Below are 27,771 nucleotides of genomic sequence, written 5' to 3'. Positions count from 1 at the left end.
GGCAGAGGGTTTGCCTATTGTGCATGAGGCCCATAGTCCTATTCCTAATACTGCATAAAACAAGTGATCCCAGCACTTGAAAATTAGAACTAAGATCAGAAGTCTGAGGTCAGTCTTACTCTGGGCTTGTAGAGTCTGTCTCAAAAAAAAAAAAAAATTCCAGTAACAGTGAAGGAAGAAATGTTGATTGGTGTACCACCTTCATACCTAATGAACTGTCAGCCCCCAGCCATCCTTGGAGCCCCAACTTTACTTCAGCTCCACTCATCCACTAGGAGTGATGACACAGGCCTTTAGTCCCAGCACTTGAGAGGCAGAGGCAGGAGAGGTCTCTTGAGTCAGAATCCAGTCTGGTCTACAGAGCGAGTTTCAGGACAGCCAGGACAGTTTCTACACAGAGAAACTGTCTCAAAAATACGTAAGATAAAGAAAATCCAAACAACATCTCTACATCCTATAGACGAGAGGGTTCAGAGGCAGCGACAGTACACTTAGAACATTCCTGTTCTCAAGTTCAAATGTGCGAGTCATACTGTTTGTTAACAATGCTTACCCTGTGACAGAATCAGAGACATTCAAACACTGACTGTGTCAAGGATGACATGGGACAATACTGCCAACTGTCCAGTCCAAAGCCCTTCCCCCACCCCCCAAGTGTCAGTGCTGGGGACACTGTCCTAAACAGAAGGACTTTGGCCAGGTAAACAGAAGGCTTCCATTTACTACTAAAGCACATCCTTTATGGACTTCCCATTTACCAAGAACCCCCCCCCCTTAATCCTCTGAAGACTCCGTATGCTTCTCCCAAAGTCAGCTACAAGCACGCCTGGTTCTCTGGGACAGTCAATATGGACAGTCTGTCACCTCGGAGCTCACCCTGGGACTGCCATGTAAAGCTGGCGTGCTGTCTACCATCGTGCTCTTCTCTCGGCCTCCCTCCCACCTCTAGAAGGCCTTGGCAGTTTGATCCCCAATACATCTTTCTTTCTGCTCTTAAAGTGCTCTAGTTCTGAAGTTTGATATACCATCATTTACACTAACAACATAGTAGTTTTACTGTAGCAACTTTTTGTGTTTTCAAGATTAGATCTCACTATGTAGACCAGGCTGACCTCACAGAGATCTACCTTCCCTGCCTGCCCAGTGTTGGGAATAAAGGCATGTGCTACTATGCCCGATTAATGATATATTTTAGAAGTATGTGCTGAAATATGAGTAAATGATAACATATAGGGTCTGCTTCAAAATAACCCAAACCAAGACAAGCAAAGATGATGGATAAAGGTCACAGACCACAAACTGGAAATGTTTTCTATAAAGTAAATGTTTAAAACTTTCTGCGGTGCAATCATTTGATTGTGCCACTGAAGAATGAAAGCAGCCATTAAAAGCATAAACTCAGCCCCCAGGAGACTGAACACCATGGGTTCAAGGACCACCTGGGCTACTTAGTGAGACAAAGTTAGTTTCAGAACAGCAAGGGCTTCTGGGTAAGAAGTCTGTCTCAAAAAACAAACAAAGAACAACACACAAAAAACCCCAACTGGACCAGATGCCTTTAATTACAGCACTCATGAGGCAGAGACAGGAGGAGCTATGTTGAATTGGATGCCAGCCTGTTACACATCAAGCTGTAGGCCAGCCAGGGATACAGAAAGAACCTGTCTCAAAAACAAAACTAAACAAAATACCAAGTAACCCCAACAATAAACCTCACCACAACCTCAGTGTGGCTCAGAGGCACAGACATGCCTATCATGCTGACCACACCCAAGGTGCTGGGTGGGACCGCCCTAGCAAAGGAAAGGAAAGGAAGGGGAAGGGGGAGGGGAAGGGGCAGGGAAGGGGAAGGGGAAGGGGAAGGGGAAGGGAAGGGAAGGAAAGGAAAGGAAAGGAAAGGAAAGGAAAGGAAAGGAAAGGAAAGGAAAGGAAGTTAGCAAATGAATGTGGTCATGTTCTGAGAAAATTTTATTTACAAAAATGGGCGGAGGGCTGGATTTATCCACTTGGCTGTGACAGGTGCCAATCCCTGGCACAGATTAAACAAAACAGGCCATAAGTACGAGGGGCTCATTATGCTATCTCTCTACGTATACCTTAAGTCTTCCACGATAGTATAAAAATGTCCATCATTTCCACAATAAGATGTGGAAATTGAAGAAAAACTTTGACAAGCTAATATTTAACTTTGGTATCCTTCATCTGACTTCAAGTCAAACAGTAGAAACAGTGAGCACTGCAGATGACAAGTGGGGAGCACCACTCCCAGGCGAGCAAGGAAGGAAAAGGAAAAGCCAGCACTCTACTGAAACTGGAGCAACAGCGGCACGTGTGTGCAAATCTGCGGGGCCAGACGGGGAGGTGGGAGGTGTGTCTGGAACACACCTGACAGCTGAACTTAACAAATACAGAGGCTCTTCGCAGAGTCCCCACAAACCACCATGCTTTCTCTGGGCAAACTGGGAGGACAATGTTCATATTCATACAGAAGCTTTTCATGGCTATACTGGGGGTTAAGGGCATTCTTTCGAGCAGGATGCCTTCCCTTCTGTAAGCTCTCAAGATCAGGAGACGCATGTGGAAAGAACTTTCTGTCCCTGGCATATAGGAAATCAATCCCCTTTTTTCTTGAACTTGGACAGTCTTCCCCCACTTGGAAGTCTCTGTCGGCCTTTGGTTTTGGAAAACTCTACTGTGTTCTCATCAAGCACAGACGAGTTAGGAGCATCCCAGTTGTGGGGGGAGGCTGTACAGGGAAATGCAGCAAATCTCCTTACCTTTTTACATGCATATACATGCTGCGTTTGTGTACATGTTCACATGTGTGTATGTGTACATATATATGTATATGTACACATGTATGAAGGGCAGACAGAGGTTGACACTGGTGTCTTTCCCTATTTGTGTACATGTTCATGTGTATGTGCACATATATATGTACATGTATGAAGGGTTAGCTTTGGTGTCTTTCTCTATTGTTCACCATGTTATTTTTAGAAGCAGGGTCTTTACTGAACCTGGACCTAGACTGAGCTAGAACAGCTGGCCAGTGAGCCCAGGGATCTTCCTGTCTCTGTCTCTCTGGTGTTGGGATCACAGACGCACACTACTGCACCTGGCTTTTTAGATGTGTGTTGGAATCTCAACTCAGCTCTATAATGCTTACATAGCAAGAGCTTTTCCAACTGGTCCATCTCCCCAGCTATTGCTCCTGTTCCTGTCTTTTTTAAGAGTTTTACTTATGTTTATATGTATGTGCGTGGGTATGTGCAAATGTGTGGCTGCCCCCAGAATCTAGAAGAGAACCCTCCAGAGCTGGAGTCACAGATAGTTATGGGCCACCTGACATGGGTACTAGAAACCGAAGCCAGGTCTCTGGAAGAGCAGTCAGTACTCTTAACCTCTGAGCCATCTCCCCAGCCCCCATCTCGTTTTCTTAATCACCCTGTACCTATTTAACCCCAAAGACCTGCAACACATTACTGTACATTCCACGAAGGAGGGCTGAAGTAAGATGGCTGGAGAGGGAAAGTGATCGAGAGACCCAGGGTAACTGTCTGCTGCCTCCGAAGGAAGAAACTGAAATCCACACAGGAGTTAGAGAGCTAACTAAGGCCACTAGAACCTCAAGGCCCAGGAGGCTTCTTCAGCCCATCAGTCTCCAGGTCTCCAATGTTCTGTCAGCATTGAATACCACACAGTAAGCAAGTCCCTGCCCATGAGGTAGGCCCAATGCAGAGCATGTGGAGGAAAAAGGACAGGCTGGAGTCAGGGGAGATTGGAAGCAAGGAAAAGCCAGCAAAAAGAAACCAGGGTAAGATCACGACAGCATGCTGGAGTGGTAGAGATGCCCACGGAGAGTCCTGGTACCCATTTGAGAGTCTCAAGTCTTACCCTGGAGGAAGAGGCCGCTCCCAGGTGGTGGTCTTGGTATTGTGATCAACATAATAGACACGCCCATTGGGCAGCTGTCTCTGTTCCCATCTGGAAAATAAAAACCAAGGGGAGGCGTGACACTTCAGACGAAAGGTACAGTCCAGTTAGGAAGGAAGTCCTTCAACGTGGTTGAGCTCAAAAGAAAAAAAACCAAAGATGACATTCAAGGTCAGTCCAGTGTCATACCAGCTCTGTGCTACTGCTAGAACCCTTTTGACAAACCACAGTAGGTCCCTGTACAGCAGATATTACTATAAGTTCTCCCAAAGCACCATAAGCCTGCATTGCATGAGTTTTTCTTTCTTTTCTTAAAGATTTATCTTTAATTATGTATGTGTGCATGTGTGCCTGTGTGAGGGTGCATGTGTGCACGTGAATGCAAGTGTCTGAGAAAGCCAGACTGGATCCCCTGGTGCTAAGGTTGCAGGCAGTGGTGATCCACCACACCTGGGAATGGCACTGTGGTCCTTCACCACTGACAGGCCATCTCTCCAACTGCTCTGTGGATTTTTCAAGTCAGTACTTCTTGAGTGGTATACAATTAAAGATCCCTCAAGAATATGATGAAATTTGAGGCTGTTTTCCTTCTAAAATAAACTTCTAATGAAAATTTGCATGCAATTTCTGAATTTCATATACTTTTCTAGAAGTTTACCGATGGGCTCCCTTCTGCCTTTTTTTTTTTTTTTTTTTTTTTTTGGTTCTTTTTTTCGGAGCTGGGGACCGAACCCAGGGCCTTGCACCTCCTAGGTAAGCGCTCTACCACTGAGCTAAATCCCCAGCCCCTCCCTTCTGCCTTTTAAGCTACTACAATCTGCTTTAAAAAAAAAGGGGGGGGGGTTGGGGATTTAGCTCAGTGGTAGAGCGCTTGCCTAGGAAGCGCAAGGCCCTGGGTTCGGTCCCCAGCTCCGAAAAAAGAACCAAAAAAAAAAAAAAAAAAGAACAAGTTTCATGGGGCTGGAGGGAGGGCTCCGTAGTTAAAAGCACTGGCTGCTCTTCTAGAGGACCTAGGTTTGATTCCCAGCACCCACCACATGACTTATAACTGTCTGTAACTCAGTTCCAGGGTATCCGACACCGTCTTCTAGCCTCTGAGTATGCTGCACTGCGCACAGACTTACACTCAGGCAAAAAAAAAAAATGCTCAAAGACAAAAATAATATCCAGAGTATAAATAATGTCCAGAATATAGTCACCTATGCAGAGGACACACAAGGCTGACACAATGATGTCTCATGAAGGATGTAAACAGTCCTCCGAGTTACCCTGATTTCATTTACTTCTACTGTGGGGTGCTGCCTGGTCTTTAGGAGGGTGCTTTAGTCTATGCTGACAAAAAGCTTGTTTTTAAAGCACTACAATGGCTGTGTGCCTGTGTGTAGGATACATGTGTGCCGATGCATGTCTGTCACAGCATGCACATGAAGGTCAACTTTACCAAGCTGTTTCTCTGCTTCCACCTTCCCATGGATCTGGGATTGCACTCATGCTCATGAGGTGAGAGCTTCAATGCTGAGCCATCTCACTGCTCCACAGTGCTTGTCGGATGGAAATCTATTTCAGTGTAACTAGTACTTGAGAGAAGGAAGTGAACACAATGTCTAATCTGTGCTTCAGAACTTTCCCTGTAAGAAGCAGGGAATAAAAACTGCCCATTCAGACTTAATCACATGGAAACATTCAAACCCCGCAGGAATCAACCATAGAGACGGGGTGGTGCAGGAACTCAAGGTCATCCTCAGTTACACAGTAAATTTAAGGATAGCCTGGGTTACATCAAACACTGTCTTTAAACTTTATAGAACACATACCAAGTATGCAGAAGGCCCTGAGAACTATTCCTAGCATTATAGAATACATAAAAACAGGCCCAGGCCTAGTAACACTGCTCTGTTCAGTTGTTAAAACTGTCCACAATTATTTGATAACGTGTCCCCACCCCATCTTTTTGAACATGGGGTCTTTTTATGCAGCTCATACTGGCTCAAACTCACATCCTCTCCTCTGCCTCTTGTATGCTGGGATTTATAGTCATGTATTACCAAACCCAGCCTGGACTACCCTTCTTTAAAAGGTAAAAATATCTGTTGTAGAAACTGGAGACTTAAAAAACAAATGAACAAAAGCCCTGACCATGTTTTCCTTTTATCTCTAAAACCCTTTCGGTATATAACTCATCTTACATGCAGTTCCCATTTCACCTTTCATCCCAGTTTCATTTGGAACAAGGAAAACAGTTTTATTATACTCTGCTAATATTTTAATTTGAAGATAGGTAAATCCAAGCAATGAATGCCTTTAACCCACACAGTGGTATTGAACTGTCAAGACAAAAAACTGTGTTAACCCCCTTCCCTGCAGCTTGCCCCAGTCCGAGCGGCTCTTTCAGCACACAGGCCTAGGAGAGCTCTACCCTCCGTCTTTGATCACCGCCGATCCTAGGAATGAAAGTCTCTCTTTCAGGGACTGCTATTGTCCAGCCCCGCTCCATATCCTTGTGAACCCTCTCACCTGACTCCGCTAGCAGAACAGTGGAGGAGCAAGGCCTTCCTTCCACCGCCCTGTTCTATCTACATTTTCCTTTTCAAATTGGACTCCTGCTCAGACTAAATGACTGTGTGGGTCTTCCCTGACCCCTGACCTGGCTTGCCTCCCTGTCTTTGAAAACTCTCACTCTTCCCTTGCCTGCACAGCTATTCACAAGTCACATAGATCCCTTCCCTCATTCATTCAGCACAGTGGGTCACTTCTGTCAGCAGCCACACGAGCCTCCTGCTTCTGCTGACCCACATAGATTAAGCCTCCTGACTATCTTGGCTTGGTCTCCTCATGCCAAGAAATGATACTGGCTTTGACTTTTTGTCTGCATCTCCCTGCCAGGGGTTAAGTTTCTGTCCCTTCTAAGCATCTTCCTCACACTGAGATGAAAAGCCTTTTCAATCCACTGCCATGGGTCTCGCTTGGTGCTGCATCCGGGCCGAGTAGGTTCTATCTACCCCACTGAATAGCTGTCTTTGATGCTCTCAGACACGGTGTTCAAAGCAGTGAGTCTGTTTCAGGTCACTACCCAACACATTGCTCCTTGGCCCCCAGTGAACGACACCTGGACCAACATGGGCAACAACTCGTTTTTGAACAGATTTAAGAAGTAATCTCCAATTTCACTCAGTCTTAAGGTAATTTTTCTTTTACCTAAACTCCTTTCATCCCTGTATTCTGATGTATGTCTTTCAACCTGCATCCCTAGTCTCTCCACAATCACCATATGAAACAAACACTCGATGCCATTATCAGGATGATGCCAATCTCTCCCGGCTACCCAAAGGGCCACTGGCAGCTTGCTGTGGTGCACGCCAGTCTCAGCGCTTGGGAGGTAAAGACAGAAGGATCAGGACATCCAGACAGCCTGAGCTAGACAAACTTTGTATCAAAACTCCCAGTTAGTAGTCCACTTAGTTAGCATGCAGAAAAATTCCCCCAGAGTAGGTCCCCACTGAAAAACCACCAGGACTTGAGTGATCCACTACCTGCAACGAAAGGGTGTGTTCAACCATCCTGACCTTAGTCCTGGGTTTGGACAGAATCTCAGTTTCACCAAAAATGGGATAAAGCTGAGAATGTTGATAATGGCAGAGAGTTCAGGTTAGTGTCAGGGGTCTTTGTAAATAACCTTTATAAAATTACAGATTAAAAGCTCAAACTGCTGTCTGAGAAAAGCAGTGATGATTTGTACTCACTAATGTGCTTGTTTTTATCAGCCTAGGCACTGGGGGTTAGTCGCCCTCTCAGTCAAAGAAAACCTGCTTTTCCCATTAGAAAACGAAGCCACTAGACTGTCAAGGTGCTGGGGTGGGAGCGCTAGGCAGAGTGGAAAGAGTTAACACTAGATGGATATGATCAGATTGCATAAATTATATGAAATTTTCAAAGAATAACTTAAAATTAACAAAAAATAGACAAAATCAAAAGACTGACATGGTGGTGTGTACATATTTACAATGTCACACTCCAGAGGCTAAAGCAGGGAGGCCCAGAGTTCAAAACCAACCCAATTACCTACTACAGTGGTTTTTCAACCTTCTTTTTTTTTTTTTTTTTTTTTTTTCCGGAGTTGGGGACCGAACCCAGGGCCTTGAGCTTACTAGGCAAGCGCTCTACCGCTAAGCTAAATCCCCAACCACGGTTTTCAACCTTCTTAATGCTACAACCCTTTAATACAGTTCCTCATGACCCCTAACCATAAAATTATTTTTTGTGGCTACTTGGTAACTGTAATTTTGCTACTGTTACGAATCGTAATGTAAAAGTAATGTAGGGACCAGTCACCTACAGACTGAGTTCAAAGCCAGTCTGAGACACAGGAAACCTTGTCTTTTTTTTTTTTTAAGATTTATTTATTTATTACATATAAGTACACTGTAGCTGTCTTCAGACACACCAGAAGAGGGCATCAGATCCCATTACAGATGGTTGTGAGACACCATGTGGTTGCTGGGAATTGAACTCAGGACCCCTGGAAGAGTAGTCTGTGTTCTTAACCACTGAGCCACTGGAAACCTTGTCTTAAAACCAAACAAACAAACAAAGCCATGGCACATAGAACACTGGGTATCCTACACAAAGGATTTCTTGTTACTACTTAAAGTGAAACAAATCTTTGGAAGACTATAATAGAATTATTTGTGTTTTTCCAAAGCTGTTGATGTAGAAGTTCAACTCTCTACTGGTTAAACACAAAAAGAAACAACAACAACAAAAAAAATATGTGAAAATCATGTCTTTCCTGGGCCTGGTAGGGCACAGCTGAATGAGGAGGTTGAGGCAGGGGATCAAAAATTCAAGGCCAACCTTGAATAGCAAGACCCAGTCTCAAAACCAGAGAAGGGAAGAGTGAGGAGAGGGAGGGAGAAGAGACCCAGACTGACTCATGCTTTGTACGTATGCTCTCATAAGAGATGCCTCTGCACCAACTCTTTCTGGAAGCTGTGGCCACTTCCAGGATGAACCAGAAGATTTCCTTCCTCCACAGGGATGTTCTCAGTCAGTTTCTAAGTCAGAAATCTGAACACACTGCGGCCTCATGCCTTCAATCAGGTTCCTAGGCAACCTAGCACATTCATACTGGTGCCTGGCTTCAGTGGGGTTTTTTTCCTCAACAGAGAAGGGACTGTGTTTAGCTCTATCCTTCTCCTGGGGCCTTTCCTGAATTCTGAACTAGAACTTCAATCTAAGCACACTAATTTCCTTTTAATAACTACCAACAGCATTTTATGTCCCCTAAGCCCAGGCTGTCAGAGTAGCAGCTACTGAGTTTCCTGAATTAAGTCTGTTTTCTTTTCCTCTTCAACCATCCTGTTTTCTTTGCCTTAGGGAAATGGAGTCTGGCAACATCCAAATATCAGCTTTTACAGAAAATCAAGACAAGTCTCAGAAATGGTCTTTGTAATGCATACACACACACACACACACACACACACACACACACACACACACACACACACACACACTTTTCAAATGGAAAGCTGGCAACAAAGCTAGATAATCTGAAAACAATGGATGAGAGCAAAAATGAGTATTTTCTTTCTAAGGCAACTTGACAACTTGCTCAATAGCACTTTCTATATGAATCACCTGAAAGTTAGCAATTGTTCCTCTAGAACAGAGTGAAGGAAGCAATCACGCATCAGGGACGTAGCTGTCAGAGATCTTTTATGGCCCGCCACAGCAGTGGCCCCAGATGGTGAGGTGTGAGAAATGCTATTTCTATACTAGGGGATTCCACTCTCAAAATAAACTGGAAACAAAGTTATTCAGATATTTGCAACATATTGGATGGTAAAGCAAGTTAATAAACAACATGCTTGAGAAAGTCAAAACTGAGTTTCAATAGTAGAGGCTGGGAAGATTAGTATGGACGCTTGCCACTGGGCTTGAATCTGACCCTCAGACCCACACAGCAGGAGAGAACCAACTCTTGGAAGTAGTCTCCCACCTCCACATGCTCACAAAACAAATGTAATGAGAATTTAATCATATAAACATACTAGTTTTAGTTAAATCTAAATTGACACTGTATGATTAACATACTAAGAAAAAGACACTGCCAGATAAAAATGGCATTCCAACATTTATAAGTTGCATGCTGATTTTAAGGAAGGTAAGATATCAAAGAGAACATGTGTCAACAATGGCAGCTGAAGAGGTGGCTAGGAGGCAGAGGACACTCCTTGTTCTTCCTGAAGACACTTGGTTCCCAGCATCCCTGTCAGGTGGCTCACTGCCACTCCAGTTCCAGGAAATCCAAAGTCTCTGGCTCCTTCAGGCACCTCACTCAGGAGCATTTATCCACGCATACAAACATAGTTCAAAATAAAAATTAAGTTTTTTTTTAAAAAATCAATAAAATGAGATTCTGTATGTGTATAAGAATGTTATAACTCAGAACAAGGAGGCACACTGGATAAGCATACACATGCTGAAAACATGTGTGTACTACATGCATATAACAATCCCATTTTTAACTTTTAAAAAGTTGCTTAATGTTATGTGTATAAATGTTTTGCCTGCATGTCTGTGCATCACATGTATGACTGGTGCCAGGAGGTCAGAAGAGGGCAACTCATCTCCTAGAACTGGAGTTAGGATGGTGTGGGCCTCATGGGGGTGCTGGGAATTGAACCTGGGTCCTCTGAAGAACAGCAGTGTCCTAAACTCCTGAGCCACCTCTGCAGCTCCATTTCCTTTAAGGCACTGTACAAAGTAAAAAGACAAGCGGTAAGGGAGAAAGGTACCTGCAATACATATGATTGCACTCTCTAGCACATACAAGTATCTCTAAGGACAAAAAGCCAGATGGTGGTAGTGCCCACCTTTAATCCCAGCACTCGGGAGGCAGAGGCAGGTGGATCTCTGAGTTTCATGCCAGCCTGGTCTACAGAGTAAGTTCCACACACACAAACAAACAAACAAACAAACAAACAAACAATAAAACAGCCATGAAGCTACATGTACCACCTCAGTACTCAAGAGGCAGAGGCAGGAGGATAGACTCCTAGGCTACAGAACAAGTTCAAGGCCATCCTAAGCTACATGAGATCCTATCATAAGTAAACAAATCCTACAGATTAAAGAAAAAAACCCACAGGGATGGAGCAATCGCTTAGCAGTTGAGAGGATTTGCTGTTCTTGCAGAAGCCCTGGGTTCAGTTCCCCTGTATCTACATGGTGGCTCACAACTGTCCATAACTCCAATTCAAGTTCTTCTGACCTCCAGCACACCAGGGCACATATGTGGCATACAGTCAGACAGACAAAAGAATCATACATACAACATTAAAATAAATACATCTTTTTTAAAAGAGAGAAACACAAATAGCCAAATAGAAAGTGGAACAAAATTACACCAATAAGGCAATTCATAAAGAAGCAAAATATTGGGGCTGGAGAGATGGCTCAGCGGTTAAGAGCACTGACTGCTCTTCCAGAGGTCCTGAGTTCAATTCCCAGCAACCACATGGTGGCTCACAACCATCTGTAATGGAGATCTGATGCCCTCTTCTGGTGTGTCTGAAGACAGCTACATATACTCATAAAATAAATAAAGCTTTTAAAAATAAAAAAAAGAAGCAAAATATTAAAGAGTTTCAATAATACACAAAGAAATTACAATTCAAACCACAAAAGATGCCAATCAAATGCCTTAGATTGGCCCAATTAGCAAGACCGTACACGGCCGCCCAAAGAAAAGTGACTCTACCAGCGGACCTGAGGAAGCAGTTTGAGGGGGGTTTCCCACTGACACTGACAGTCTGTGGTGCAGGAGTCCCACTTCCAGAAGAACAGTTTGCTTTCCTTGCTGTTGTGCTTTTTGTTTTTACGGATGAGAAAGAATCTCACTCCAAGCTGTCCCCAACCTTGTTGTATACACCATACTTAAGATCCTCTTGGATCTGCTTCCTGAGCGCTAGTTCTCCATCTAAAGTATGCAATCACATGGAATCATTAGTCCGTTTTTACTATACGGTGCCTGGCAGAACTATTAATTGGGTATTACTTCCCTGCCCCCGACCCCTTTTCTTAAGCCAGGCTGGGGATCAAGCCCAGAGCATTATGTATGTTAGACAAGCACTTTACCCCTGTGCTGCAGGCCCAGCCAGTGCCAGGACAGTTCCTACAGAAACAAGCAAGCATACAAAAGGCATGCACAGGGGAAGGCCTCATGCAGCACGACTGCAATTGTAGAGAAACGAGAGGTTGCACAAGCTTCTACTATTCATACAACAGAAAACCACATGACCCATTACGTGGATGTGACCACATTTTAGGCATTCCTATACACATGAACTGTATCAGAGAAGCGCATACAAGACTTTCAGATGTATTTAAGAACTCAGAGTTCTTTGGAGGAGATGGGGCTACATTTGTTTGTTTGTCTGTCTGTCTGTCTATTTAAGGGTCAGGCACTTGGGAAGGTCAGGGGACAACTTGGGGTTGGCTCTCCTTCCACCTTTCTGGTTCAGGGACATCAGGCTTGCTGTCGTCCTTTACCAACTAAGGCCTCCTGCCTGCCCCATCCATCATTTTATCTGCACACTTCTAACAGCTTACAAAAGTACAAGCACATACTATCACACTACCAAAGGCTGGAGATATGTCACCTTGGTGTCAGAATCTGTCACCCCAGGTGAATTGTTCAGGGTGTCCTCACTTGCGGCATAAAGACAAAAATTAGCTAACTCGCATTGCATTAATAAAAAAACAGTCTCTGGGCTGAACTCAGCAATCCCCAACTCAGCGCAGAGTTCGTGCCATCTGGTAGCTTCTGTTGATGGTCAGGAAAATGACACAAGGTACATAAAAGCATCGATGCTTAAGTCTAGAAAGGTCTTTGACCCTGCGGTTGCTATGCTGCGTCTGTACTCCCAACACCTCTCCTTCCTCCCCTGACAATCAAGGATCTTGTTTGCTTTTGCTTTGTTGTTTTGTGGGTTTTGCTTTTTAGATTTTTTTGAAACAGGGTCTTTTACTCTGTGGCCCAGGCTGGTTTCAAACTCATCTTTAAAGCACGAAGGATGCTGATGATGCCGAGATGGGTATGAGATTCCGTATTCTTGAGGAGCTCTCAAGAAAGCACAGTAAAGATGGACTAATGGTTGTATGTGACTGCATACTTTAGATATAGGAAGAGCACCTCATGGCTCAGCAGTCCACTGGGCAGCAGAGTCTTTTGGAAGGAAGATATACTCTTTGAGTTATCGAAGCATGGAATAATCTTTTGGGGGCTGAAGAACAAGTCCATATTCCACAATAACACAAGGTGTGGAAAGGGCACAGTCTCCAATATAACCCTTTAATCCCAAGTTACTAAAAATGTGGACCATGAACCAAACTGTTAGCAGTCCTGAGCCCAAAAGCAGGTTCCTTAGCTTTTAGAAACTTCTGTGTCTTTGACATTGCCTCAGCATCTAGGTATGTAAGTGATCCCTTGAACAGAAGATAAAACAAAAGTGAACATTCATTATAGTTGAAAATTTGGAAGTAAATGAGTAGCAGCCCTCCTGAATGGCATGATCTTCATTTATAGTTTGTAGAGCACTATAAAATGCTCTGAGTGAGTACTTTGGTTAAAGCCAAAATCAAGTTTGAAGTGAGATTCAGTGGAACAGGCTCGCTTGTAACTTAGCAGATGCTCCAAATTCCCCCGTCTTTTTGAGTGTTTCTACAAAGCACCAGAAAACTCTCCAAAGCTGTCTCAAGGACCTCAAAGTCCACCCCAAGAAGCTCAGGGTCTCCAGCACAGGGAATGGGGACAGGGCAGACAGCAAATATGGAAGGGCCAAAAAACGCCATTCCATTAATCCTACTCTGAGGCAGGAAACAGAGCAGCCAATGACTTGGGAGGAACAGGGATGGTGTGAAATGGAACTGAGGTAAGCCGGCAGTCCAAACACAACGTCCTCTCTTATGTAAGAAACCACAGCCGTGTGCTAGCTGCCAGGGTAAAATAATGTGCCTCTGTGTGAGCGACTTGGAGCTGAGAAACTAGGCCGGAATGGGGGTTTGTCAAAGCCATGTACACATGGGCTGTTCATGGGTATTCCGTCTCCACAGTGGGCTCTGACAGTGAGAAAAACCAGACACAGGGCCAACTGACCAAAGTGGCCACACTTTCTAGCCCTTGCATGGACCGCTACCTCACGTGTGCCCAACGCCCCTCCTTTCAATACACACTTACAACCTGGACATTCTACACCCTTCCAGTAGCTTCTTTGGGGCTAACTAAGTTAAAAGCTTTAGGGAGTAAAAAGGAGGACTTCCAGACAGGCGGAGAGAAATGGACCAAGGAATGTTGCATTTGGCCTTAGGCAGCTTAGGTTTCAGAAGCCCTCAGCCTGGAAGCACACAGATGTGTGCAACCATTCTTTCCTGCTATAAATTTCAGAAAACCAATGTGGCAATTCTTGGAATCCCCAGTGAACATTTCCATCCCTCAGCAAAGGAGATGGAAGATCTGAGAAGGTAACGTTGGTGACAGTCACCCAAGGCCCAAGCAGGCAAGGTCGCTTCTTCAGAGATACTTCTAAGAGCATCCAGCGAGCAGGAGCTTTGTAAACGAAGAGGAGCGTTCCTTTCTGTGACAGACAGACAGACACAGAAAACCCAAAGCCAGTTGACCCAGAGAATGAAGGAAAATGTTATATTCTGTCATAGATGTTCTCTCTTTAAAGCCTCAGAAACAGAAATTCATCCAGGTGAAAAGGAAGAGAGAAAATGGGGAGAGAAAGGATAACATTTAGATGTCTACGGTACAAGTGGGTCTCGGGTCACCTCCAGGCCACAGTGACAGAGTGACTTGGTCAAGCAATTACAGGTATGAGAAAAGACATGCATACATGTCCTACATATGGCTATACATACATACATACATACATACATACATACATACATGTCTACCAGGGATCACAGAGGGCTGATTCCTTCCTGAGAATTGTCATTAACCTGAAACTTAAGGATTTAAAAATCAAGATGTTGGGGTTGGGGATTTAGCTCAGTGGTAGAGCGCTTGCCTAGCAAGCGCAAGGCCCTGGGTTTGGTCCCCAGCTCCAAAAAAAAAGAAAGAAAAAAAAAATCAAGATGTTGAGGAAGTTTTGAGAGAGCCATCATGGGGGAGGACCCTCAGTTTGGAGAGAGGGTAGTTTGTGGCCCAAACTAATTTATTACAACTAGAGCTTAGAGTATGGGATGGTAGAGTGGCTTGCACAAAAGGCTGAAGGGTGGATGGAGCCCCATTTGTCAGAGATTTTCAGCTTACTTAAGAATTGAAAAATGTATCCCTAAAGACCATAGGAAGAAATGTAGCATTTTAAGTAGGAAAGTTCGTGCTTAAGAGTTTTACTTTAAAAGATTAGTGTAGGGCTGGAGAGATGGCTCAGCGGTTAAGAGCACCCGACTGCTCTTCCAGAAGTCATGAGTTCAATTCCCAGCAACCACATGGTGGCTCACAACCATCTGTAAGGAGATCCGATGCCCTCTTCTGGTGTATCTGAAGACAGCTACAGTGTACTTATATATATATAATAAATAAAATAAATCTTTAAAAGCTAGTGTTTTAAAAAAAAAAAAGATTAGTGTAAAGAAAGATGATGGTCTGGTGGTCGCCTAGGCCAATGGTAGGCCCTTTTCAGGACAGGGTCAGACAGATCAGAGGACGCTTGAGTTTCAGGTTGAGTTAAGATAAACAGCTAATGCAGTGGGCTCAAGACAGAGATATGAACGCTGGCATCAGTTCTTGAGGAAGCCAAGGGATTGGATCAGGCATCCAGAGGAAGAGCTTAGTGGAACCAGAACAGACGTCATAACACACAGCATTTCTCATTTAGCTCCACATTTGCCAAGCCCAGCCCTGGACCTGCCATCTCTTAACAGTGATGACTAATTTGTCTGATGGGAAAACGCAGGCCGGTGAGATGGCTCAGTAGGTAAAGACACTTGGCAACCTGAGTTTGATTCTCAGAACCCACATGATGAAAGAAGAGGACAAAGTCGGGCTGGAGAGATGGCTCAGCAGTTAAGAGCACTGACTGCTCTTCCAGAGGTCCTGAGTTCAATTCCCAGCAACCACATGGTGGCTCACAACCATCTGTAATGGAATCTGATGCCCTCTTCTGATGTGTCTAAAAGACAGTGACGGTGTACTCATATAAATAAAATAAATCTTTTAAAACAAAAAAGAAGAAGAAGAAGAAGAGGACAAAGTCTCTAAAAGTTATCCTCTAGTTTCTGTGTCTTTGTGTACACACACCTATACAAACTTTCTAAAAAGCCACAGAACTGAAAACTTCTAAATAAAGAAATATGCATCATGTAAAGGCAGTGGTCTCTCACTTGGACACTGGCAGAAGCTCAGTTTACATGCTTTGTTTGTAAATTTTCATAAAAGATAAAGGTATTCTGTGATTTCTCCCAGTGCCCTCCTGAATTGGGAGGGTCAATATAGAAACTATGTCCTTTCTGGGTTCCAATACCAAAGAGCCAACCAAAAAGCTGCTGTCCCCACTACCGTGAGCTCAGCAGTGCTAGTGGCTGGTTCCAGTAAAAAATGACAATCTCTGAGCCCTGACATGGTCCTCCAGACACTGAGTGAGGTACTAAGCACCCCTGGAAACCTGGGGCTCCCATACTCTTCTCTGAATACCCTACACATAAAGGTGAGTCGAGGCACCTCCTTACCCCACCTACCCCACACACACATGGGCCTTGTCACATTCTAAATGCTCTAAGAAAAAGACACTGTTCAAACCCTACCTCAGAAAGTGTTTTAGCCTCTGGCCAAGAGAGGAAAGGGGTGGGGGACAGGCTTCCCTGGGCTGCTGAATAGAGAATGTTTCAGAGCCTGGAGTTTTCCAACAGCTTGGAAACAGGAAGTGCCCAATCCCAGAGAACAGTAACCCTCACACACACCCTACATAAAGACATGTTGAGCCATTAGCCCTAATTGCCTGTGACTGACACAGAGCGAGGCCGGCCTTCCAGGCATTTGCTCAGGGGAAAGAAAACAAACAGCTCACTGGGGATACAGGCAGCCATTTTCTCTCCTTTCTGCCAAAATGATTCTGCTCTGTTCCTCTCAAATTATAGCACACAGAATTTGAAAGTAAGAACAATAAAGTCTCCCACTTAGGTAATAGAAAATAGAATTTCTACAGGGATACACAAGCAATTGCCTAATAATCTTCTTTAAAAATCAAACACACACCCCCCAAAATAATGAAAATAAATGGCCTTTGCAGAGCTCCCTCTCACCACTCCAGTTTTCTTCAGGTTTGAGAGAATAAGAATTATCTGCAACGGTTTCCATTTGATCAGCACACTATTAGGAGAAAGGAGTTTTCATGAATGCTAAATACAAGCAGCAAAAATCATACACACTTTCTGATAGAGGCTTTTTAACAGCTGAGAGTTCAGAAATGGCTTTATGAACAAGGCATCATATTCCCCCATGAGGCAGGAGACACCTTTCCAGTGTCTGCATGAATTATACACTGAAGGAATACACATCATCCTCAACCCTACCTCAGCAGGTTACTAGTGCTGAGTAGGACAGAAATGGGCTCCTTTTAAACTCTTTCTGTATTTACAGACCACAGGAATGGTTCAGCTCTCTCTCCTACCACGCAGGGCCTAAGAACTGAGCTCTGGCTGTCAGGCTAGGCAGTAAATACTTCACCTGCTGAGCCATCTCTCCAGCCCTAAGGCAATTTATCTTCCAACAAGCATTACCTGGGGTAGGGGTGTACCATCGGGCAAGTGTGAGAGCTGGACAGCAACCTGCAAGAGTCAGTTCTCTCCCTCCACTTGGGAGGGTCTCGCCAGCATGGCACATTGGTTTATCTTGTACATACTGATGACGAGGGTGGACAGTGAGTGGGACTAGCCCTGGCCACAGCCAGTCTTAACTAAAATAAGATCGTTTCCCAGATAAGAAAGAGAAAGGCTCTGCCCTTGTGGTTCCTTCGAAACCACTTCAAAGCAATCCTGGCCTGTCTCTCAGCATATTTCACACACACCATTTACGGAAGCCCCTGCAGGAGGATGCTTGTTATCACCATATAACCCACAACTAACTCACACAGCCAGGCCTCATGGGTAAGATGGAGGGATGGATTCAACGGCTGAAGTAATTTATTCTGTACCCTGGGAAAAATACCCATGTCCTTTTAATTTTTTTCTACATTTGTTTATATGGTGTGGGGGTGAGGGGGCTCAAAGAACAACTTGCAGGAGCCGGTTCTCTCCTTTTACCGTGCAGACATGGGGACTAAACCCAGGGTGCCTGGCTCAGTAGCAACCACTGAACCATCTGGTCAGTTCCCAGAATCCACGCTCCTAATCCCTATTCACTCCATTCACTCTTGCTGGAGTTGCCATCAGGGTCGAGATCTTTGCTACACAAAGAAAGCAAGAAAACAAGTACCCAACTTAACGCTGGCCACAGCTGTGGGAATAACAAAGTCCCAGTAACTCAGCACCTAAAGCCTGAGTCCTTTGTGGACTGCCAAGGTCAAGTTCAGGAGGGAAAAGCTAGTCACTAGTCAGACATGCCCCCCCACCCAGGAAGGCAACGAGTTCCTTGGTCGACAGAAGCTGTCCACTTAAGTCCCAGCATAAGGCAACACTGACCACGTGGATGGCTCCAGGGCTCTTCCAGAGGTACACAGAGCAAGCACTTTTACACCACTCCTGCTTCTATACATCACAACTTTGCCAGACGCCTGGGCAAAGAAGACATGTGGGCCAGAAACAAGCACATCGTTTCTAGCCTGGTGAGGAGAATGCCATCCTGGGACACAGGACTACTCACCCAGCAGGAAGAGCATCAGGGGCCTGGGCAGCAGCAGGGAGCTGCTGTGTCCCGGAAGTGCTGGGCTCTTCTCCCTCAGCTGGTGTGGACGGTGCAGGGAGAGATGTCGTGTTGGGATTTGGGGACACACTGGAGGCTGCAGCAGGCGGCGATGTCACACCAACAACCGACAGTTCTTCAGGATCGCTGGCTGTCGTAGGTTCCTCACTCACTGTAAATGCAGAAAACATACTTAAAGATAACAGGAATAAGAATTTTTCTTTTACTAGATTTCACATGCCATACAAAACATGTATCAGTGAGACCAGCTACTCAGATTAGACAACTATGAGTTTTATAAAACCAGGCCTAATGCGAGCTAGTTCTGGCCCCCAGAAGGTAGAAGCGGGAGAATGGCCTTAAGTTTGAAGCCAGCCCAGACTACACAGTGAATTTCATGCCAATCAGGTCCGAGAGCAGCCAAAACAGGACTCTCGATTCTATTTCTCTTTTTTTCTTTTTTTTTTTTCTTTTTTTTTTTTTTCGGAGCTGGGGACCGAACCCAGGGCCTTGCGCTTGCTAGGCAAGCGCTCTACCACTGAGCTAAATCCCCAACCCCTCGATTCTATTTCTAAGGGTACATTTGTTCTTTATACCGTGGGAAGACCTTTGCGCACGCACACTATATAATATCATAATCACAATCAGCACAGACACACTCATGAGAGTTTGTTCTAAGTAATCTACCCTAGTGTGACTCAGGAGAGCTGACTAAAGGAAAGATTTTATTTTATTTTTTTGTTTTGTTTTTTGAGACAGGGCTTTTTCTATGTAGCCTTAGATGTCCTGAAACTCACTTTGTAAACCAGCCTGGCCTTGAACTCACAAAGACCTGCCTGCCTCTGTTTCCCGAGTGCTGGGATTAAAGGCATGCACCCCCATGAAGGCCCAGGAGATAGCTGATAATAAAAGTATAAGAGACAGTAAGGAGAGCTGTACCATGAATCTCACAGACAAGGCGTCTCACCCGACCAAGGCTCCAGAATGACTGGCTACCTTTGCTCCCTCTCCCTATAGGTGTGCTGGCAAGAACTTGAAGGGAAGGCAGGTTTTCTGGAATATTAAGCCTGTTTTCATGGGTTTCCAGATCTCTAAGTAAAGTATAGTTTAAAGATTCAATTCTTGGGGCTAGAAAGATAGCTCAGTGGTTAAAAGTGCTTGTTCTTCTTCCAGGCGACCGGCAGCAGGTTCCCAGCACTCACGTCAAGTGGCTCCAGGACATCAGTCACCACTGGCCTCAGATGCATATAACTACACATAACTAAAAATAACAAAATTTTTAAAAAGATTCAATTCCTGTCTCTGCTCATCAGTGTTTTGGTGACAAGTGACATAAACTCTGGTATTCTCGCTATAGGGCTACATAGTAAGGTCTAGGCCAGATAGCCAGGGCTACAGAATGAGAACTTAGTTCCAAGAAACAAACAACAAAAGCATTACTACAAACATTATGCCGGCAGGGGTGGTGCATGCCTTTAATCCCAGCACTTGGGAAGCAGAAGCAGGAGGACCTCTGTAAACTCAAGGCCACTCTGGTCTACAAAGTGAGTTTCAGGACAGCCAAGGCTAACCTTGTCTCAAAAAACCAAATTAAAAGTGAAAGAAAAACCATTAAACTAAGTTAACCATGCCTTCCTAAAGGACATGAGAGAATAAATTGTGTGTTGTGTGCATGGGATGGACACCCACGTGCACTTGCATGCAGAGACCACAGCAGAATATCATGTGTCTTCTTCTATCTGTCGCTCTCCCTCATTGCTTTGAGCATGGTTGTGTCTCTGAACCAGAAGCCTTCTGTTTTGGCGAGGCTGTCTAACTAGCAGGCTCTCAGGGTCACCTGTCTCTGCCCTCAAGGCTTGTGGGCACATGTAGCTGTGCCTAAATTTTTATGTGAGGTGAGAATCATGAGATGGAAAAGCAAACACTCTTACCTACTAAGCCACCTCCACAGCCCTGGAAAATGGATCTAAAGTAAATTAATTAAATATAACTTTTTAGGGCTTTCTATATGCTATGGTTACTCTGACACCAATACAAGAGTAGCTACAAAGAGGAGGGTATCAGAGAAGTACACTGGTGTTAAGTGCAGCACAGTCAAGCCCAAGTCTACAGAAGGCAGAGCCTTTTCTTTAAAGCTGCCAGCTGTCTGCTAGACACTGACAGTACTTTTCTTCAAACACTCTGCAAAGAGGTAAAAAAAGCTTCCATAATTTTTCTATTATTTTAACTTTATGTTTGTTAGTATTTTGCTTCCATGTATATCTGAACTACATGGTAAAATGCCCATTGAGACAAGAAGAGAACGTTGAATCCCTTGGAACTGGAGTTATAGACAGTTGTGAGACACCATTTGGGTGCTGGGAATTGAACCCAGGTCCTTTGTAAGAGCTGCCAGTGCTCTTAAGCAGTGGGTCATCCCTCGAGTTCATAATGTTCAAGACAGAGGAAGGGACCAAGAGCTACAGGAAGGGGCTGAGAGCTAGGAACTTGTGTCTGGTGATGAGATAAGCAACAAGGAAACAAGCCCCCCAACCGTCCTAGTTCACTTTTCTTCACGCTTTCAAGGTCACAATGTCTACAAGGACCCCAAGAAACTCCATATCCTCTAACTTGAAGACAGATCAAACAAGAGAACTGTAATCTTTGAAAATGTCAGAGCCATACATTTATATCAATGCAAAACTTTTTATTTTTTTAAAGATTTATTTATTTTATGTATATAAGTACACTGTAGCTGTCTTCAGATACACCAGAAGAGGGCATCGGATCCCATTACAGACGGTTGTGAGCCACCATGTGGTTGCTGGGAATTGAACTCAGGACCTCTGGAAGAGCAGTCGGGGCTCTAAACTGCTGAGCCATCTCTCCAGCCCCCATATGTAAAACTCTTAATTCATTCTTCTCTTCCTAACTCAGACACTTGTTTTGTAACTCCCCTAAAGAATCAGGCATGCTTCCTTCTTGATTTCCTCTGGGGAGTTCAACACAGTTACAGGTTGCTGGTGAGCAGATGGACTTGAAGGAAGAGTAGTTCAACTCTAGCAGCTGGCCTCAGTTCTCCATTCCCAAAGCCACTCAAAATCAGTATCTGGCTGGGCAGTGGTGGTGCACAGTTTTAATCCTCTGACTCTGAAAGGCAGAGGCCAGTGAATCTCTAAGTTCTAGGACACCCAGGGCTACACAGAGAGACCCTGTCTCAAAAAAAAAAAAATAGACAAAGAGAAAGACAGACAGACAGAAAAAATTAAATACATACATAGATACCTTTTCTCATTAGTCTCCTCCTTGACTCCTATACAAATGCTATTTCCTCACTGTTTCTAGGCTGTCCCTTTCTAACTGTGAACTATTTCTCCTAAATAGTATTGGGATCTGACCAAGAGAGTCAGATGACATTTTCTGAAGATGTATTTTATGTGCCTTGCTACACAGAATGTCTGTGCATTACTTATTCTGTGCCTGGTGTCCGAGGAGTTCACAAAAGGGCGACAGACCCCCTGGAGTTAGGGATGGTTGTCAACTACCATGTGGGTGCTAGGAATTAAGTCAGGGTTTTCTGAAGGAGCAGAAAGCACTCTAACTGCTGAGCAGTCTCTAGTCGCAGATGACAAACTTAAATTAGAACAATGGGCATTTCTGACTGTGGGGTGGGGTGGGGTTCTTCCTTTGGCTTATGTCCTTTAAGCCTCACACAACCTCAACAGCAGGCTCCTCAGCTATCCCCATTTATACTGTGAAGCATTTCCCCCAGGAGGGCAAGTAACGGACATGCTCATAGGACATCTAGTTCATACCCTGCTGTCTGCTTCCAGGGCTTAGGCCGCCCACTCCACTTATCTGCACATCGTTCAGTGTGCATCAAGACTATATGTAACTGAATAATTGCCAGAGTCAACTGGCTAATGCTAGTTGTCAGCTAAAACCAACACGTCTTCCCAGGATGTCACCAAGCCAGACTTCTGAGGCGTGGGTTGCCAATGGTTGAGACTTGGGTTTGATTTATTTACTTATTTTGCAGTGCTGAGGATCAAACCCGGAGCCTTGCATGGGTTGAGCAAGTGCACTGCCACTGCGCCGAGCTGGAGTCTCTGCCTCAGGTTGGCCTGCCTTCCTGACGGTGTTCATACTACCTGGCAGAGGCTAGACCGGCCGCTTAGTAACTAAATGTCTGTAATAAGTGTTTCTCCCACATAAATGCAAAATATTATATTTATATTCTATTCACAAAACAGATAGCTGGTCATTGCTTATACAGATTCCACAGCGCCTGTGGACTCAGCTGTGCTACCCAGAGCTCGTGCTGGAACAGCACTCGGGACTTGGCAGAGGTGTGTTTTCAACTTTTTATTTTGTTTGGTTTGGTTTTTGGTTTTTGAAACAGGGTTTCTCTGTGTAGCCCTGGCTGTCCTGGAGCTCTCTCTGTAGACCAGGCTGGCCTCTAACTCACAGAGATCCACTTGCATCTGCCTCCAGAGTGCTGGGATTAAAGGCATGAGCCACCACTCGTGTTTCCAACTTTTATTGAAAGAGACCAGAAGGCAGAGCCTTGTCTTGGCTTATACCTTACTCTGTCCAGTCAAACACTGTTTGATAAATACTTATTCAATAAATATGCATTCACTAAACTTAAAATTTAAAAAAGATGACAAGATGGTGGATCCTTTACCTGATGTCCCCTAGTGTTAGTATTTTATAGAACCATGGCACATTTGACAAATTCTTTTAAAAAAGGAAAAACGTGTACAATACTATTAACTAAACTCCAGATTTTATTTGAATCTCACTAACTTTTCCACTAAGTCGCTTTTTCTGTTCTAGGATCCAACCCAGGATCCCCACTGCCTTTAGCAAGTACACTTTTATTAGCTCATTTGTCACTCCAATAGCCCATGAGGAAAATGTCACTGCCACTTCACCAAAGGCACGCAGGCTGCAGCCAGGAGTATTCAGACAGGTGCGTGCAAGCAGCGAGCAGCAGAATCGCTGTGCAAACCCAGAGGACTGTAGGGAAGAAAGATGGGAAGAAGAAAATGAAGAGAGCTTGGGTGCGCTCCTGGATGGAAGAGGAGTGCAGGAGCCAGGGCAGGGAGGTGGGTAGGTGCCATGGCAACAGAACAGCCATGGTTGCTATAATCGTGAGTGTTTCACAAGGCTCCCCTGTGATGTTGGTTAAACACTTCAACTTTATGAATCACATTCATTCAAGGATAGGAAACCCTTTGGCCAAGAAAAAGATCAGGAATTGGACATTTTTTCTTAATTCCAGGCAAGCCAGTCTACCAGTTGATGAGCTACAACTTCAAAGAGAAAGAGAGAGGAGATTTGTTTCGAAATAAGGTGAAGGGCACTGAAGAAGATACTCAACATCGACCTCTGACCTATACACAAAGGCGCATGCACATACACACATGCATTTACTTGTACACACCTTGAACACATACATGAAATCATTCATACATATATATATATATATATATATATATACATACATACATATACACAAAGAATTTTTTTTAATAGGGGTTAGAGAAGACCTGAGTTTTGTTCCCAGCACCTACATTAGGTGCCCATACCCACACAAAGACACATGATTAAAAATGACAAAAATAGATGGGGTGGTGGTACAGGCCTGTAATTGCATCACTTGGGAGGCAGAGGGTTTAAGGCCAGCTTGGTCTATGTATTGAGTTCCAGGCTAGCCAGAGGCTATCACAGTGACACTCTCTCAAAAACAACAACCATGAATCTTTAAGCAAAAAGAAAAACGGTAAAGTTATATGAGAATAAAGGGTTAAGGGTGGTAAAGCATCCCTCAGTGCCTGCCTGATGGTAAGATTAGATCTTAATTAGATTAGGTAGATTAGTGTAACTCCCACTTGTAGCATGCCTTTAAAATTTAAAGCCCAGAATTTGTTTTGAAAAATCTATGAATTTTCAAAGAGAAAAGGTAACAAGGCAGAGCTAGCCCTTGTAGACATCAGAAGACAGAGCTAGCCCTTGTAGACATCAGAAGACAGAGCTAGCCCTTGTAGACATCAGAAGACAGAGCTAGCCCTTGTAGACATCAGAAGACAGAGCTAGCCCTTGTAGACATCAGAAGACAGAGCTAGCCCTTGTAGACATCAGAAGACAGAGCTAGCCCTTGTAGACATCAGAAGACACACTATGCCAGGGCTGGAGAGATGCTCAGCGGTTAAGAGCACTGACTGCTCTTCCACAGGACACTTGTCAGCACACACATGGCAGCTCACAGCAATCTGACGCCCTGTAAGGAGGGCATCAGGCAGTCACAAGGTGATAGGCACATGCAGGCAAAGCATCTATATGCATAAGATAAAACTTTTAAAGACACTATCCCAATAATCAAAATATGTGGAACTCACTCAAAACAAGAAATAAATCCTCACGGTATAGAAGAAAGCAGTAAGTGCTAAACTAAGTAAAAGTCACATGAAAAACTGCGTAATTAACACTCAATACCGGGAAGATTAACTTAGGGCTGGTATGTGGCTCAGTAGTAAATGTGTGCGTACAGGAGTTCAATCTCCAACACCCAAACAAAACAAAATAAAAACAGAGATAATAAGAATAGGCCATGAGGGGGTTGGGGATTTAGCTCAGTGGTAGAACACTTGCCTAGCAAGCGCAAGGCCCTGGGTTCGGTCCCCAACTCCGAAAAAAAGAATAAAAAAAAAAGAAATTTACTTCATTTTATTGATTCAAGAATTGCACTACAGAGAAGCCGTGGCAGGACAATATGGCAGGTAACGTTATTTACAGGTTGTTATTAATGTTCTTAAGTGATGGATGGTACTGGGCTTTATATGTTTAGGTGGGCAATTATATCTTATCAATTGGGCCAAAAAAAAAAAAAAAAAAAAGAATTGCACTACAAAGCTGTTTATGTTCAGAAGCCTCTGCATACAGAGTCAGCTACTCAGGAGAAGGGCCCAGGGGGCAGCTAGAGCCTAGGCATTCAAGGCCAGGCAGGACAACACAGCTAGAACTGTTCCTTCAAAACTATATTTCTATTTTTCCCCAGAGCAAACCTGTTTGCAAAGAGGAAAGCATGCCAGTGGAGGGGCATAACTGTAATTACAACACTTTAGGACACAGGCAGGGGAAGTGCTCTATGTTCAAGGCCAGCCTGGAGTGCATAGTTTTCCAAGCTAGCTAAGGTTGCACAACGCCACTCCTATCTCAAACAAAACAAAACCAAACAAAAACTGAGGAACCAGGTAAGAGCTGAGGGAGAAGAGTTAAATGATGCGTGGCTGTGAACTGCACTACATTATTTTAATCTGAGTTGGGATCTCATAGCCCTGGCTTCCCTTGAACTCCATTATGAGGTGGCTCACACAAGCTAGGCAAGTGCTCTACCAACTGTCGACAAGCTCTACTCCAATCATGGAGACCGCTTTTAAAAGTAAACAGGGGCTGGAGAAGAGAGAATGGTTGAGCAGTTAAAAGAGCTGTTTTCTCCCTAAAGTCTGTTATGTGTGTGAGAATGATACACAGCCAACAGGAAACTATTAAATGAATCTCGCATGCCTGTGAGAACTACCAGGAGGCATATCTGGAGAGTCTTTCAGAGGACTTGAGTCCAGTTCCCAGCATTCACAGTCACAATCTCCCAGCAGAGGAGAGTCAGAAGAAAGGCAGAGGGGAGGCGGCAGCTGAGGGGAGGCAGAGGACAGGAGAGGCATGGGCCTTTGTGTGTTAGCAGGCAGGAGCTGCCTTGAAGCTGGATTTTAGGAATGGTTTGGGCATTCAGACATACTAACAAAACATGTCCAAAGCAGTCTGGAATTAGACATGTGTGGCTTATAAAAACATGGCTGGCCCCTATTTCATAAGCCAGAACACAATGTTTTGGAGACAAAGACAAGAAACAAAGGTACCTAAAACTGAACATAAAGAAAGTAAAGGTTTGCTGCTATCCCAGACGGCTAGAGAGATGGCTCCGTGGTTAAAAACTCATATTGTTCTTGCAGAAGACCTGGGTTCAATTCTCGCACACAAAGAGACTTACAATCACCTGTAACTCTACCGTCTGGGAGGATCCAGTGCCTTTGAGCTCTTTTTATAAAAGCAGAGAGGGTGGAGGTTAACCTGGCTAGTGTACAAGGGATCGGGGTGATATGGCCTTGCTTTCTAAGAAACGCACGTTTGCTGCTACTCAGAATGCTATATATGGTTCTGTGCAACAGTCCACAGACGCTTGCTTGCCACTCCTTAATGCAGATGGGAAGGGTCTAGCACAGGGATATGGTGGTTGTCCCCTGAGCACTAGGCAGGCTGAGAAAGTGGCTTCTGGGACTCCACATCTGCAGTTACTTTCATCCAAGAGGTTCATGGGAGCTGGTTCATTTCCTTCAGGCAGGTCCGCAACTCCAGGAAGGAAGTCAAGGGATACCCCAGACTTGCATTTCACTCCGCCATTCCTTACACAGTTCGATAACTAGGCAACAGAAGCTACAGATGGCTCTCAAGCCCCACACACTGTTTCCTGAGACCTGAAATCCATGTCACAGCCAACCAAGTAGAGTGCTACTCAGTCAGCCTATCACGGGCGAACAACAGCCACAACAGACCAAGTGCTACGTCTTCATGTCACTTGTGCGATCACAAACGGGCATCTACGAACCACCCCCGTGACACTCAGCTGGAATTACACTCCTCTGTCTACAGGCTGTGGAACCAAATGTCTGCGTCTCCTCCCACTGGACCCAAAGTAAAGACACAAATGACCAAATGACCTGCTGTCACTAAAGACTTAACAGTCCTCAAAAACTTGAGAAAATGAATGTTTGCCTGACACTGTCCAGCGAGACAGAAACAGGATGAAAATGACTGACGTTGTCACAGGCCTTCCCTTCCTGAGGATAGGGGGACAGAGCCAAGTGCAGATAAATTCCTAGGTGTGGCTAGCACCA

At 44.5% G+C, this 27,771-nt stretch overlaps 1 protein-coding gene across 1 annotated transcript in view; it reads right to left on the bottom strand.

Moving 5' to 3' along the window:
• Nucleotides 1-27,771, bottom strand: part of Wwp2 (WW domain containing E3 ubiquitin protein ligase 2) — a 124,405-nt gene that overhangs the window by 20,267 nt on the left and 76,367 nt on the right. Inside the window, exons 8-9 of the mRNA NM_001106184.1 lie at nucleotides 18,797-19,007; nucleotides 3,895-3,984 (exon numbers count right to left, since the gene is read on the bottom strand). Of these exons, the coding sequence (NP_001099654.1) occupies nucleotides 3,895-3,984; nucleotides 18,797-19,007 (301 nt within the window). The remainder of the gene's footprint in view (nucleotides 1-3,894; nucleotides 3,985-18,796; nucleotides 19,008-27,771) is intronic.

The sequence above is a fragment of the Rattus norvegicus genome, chromosome 19 (genome assembly GCF_036323735.1).
Source record: "Rattus norvegicus strain BN/NHsdMcwi chromosome 19, GRCr8, whole genome shotgun sequence".
Classification (NCBI taxonomy): domain Eukaryota; kingdom Metazoa; phylum Chordata; class Mammalia; order Rodentia; family Muridae; genus Rattus; species Rattus norvegicus.
The sequence above is the reverse complement of the archived record's forward strand: the minus strand, read 5'-3'. Positions and strand labels throughout refer to the sequence as shown.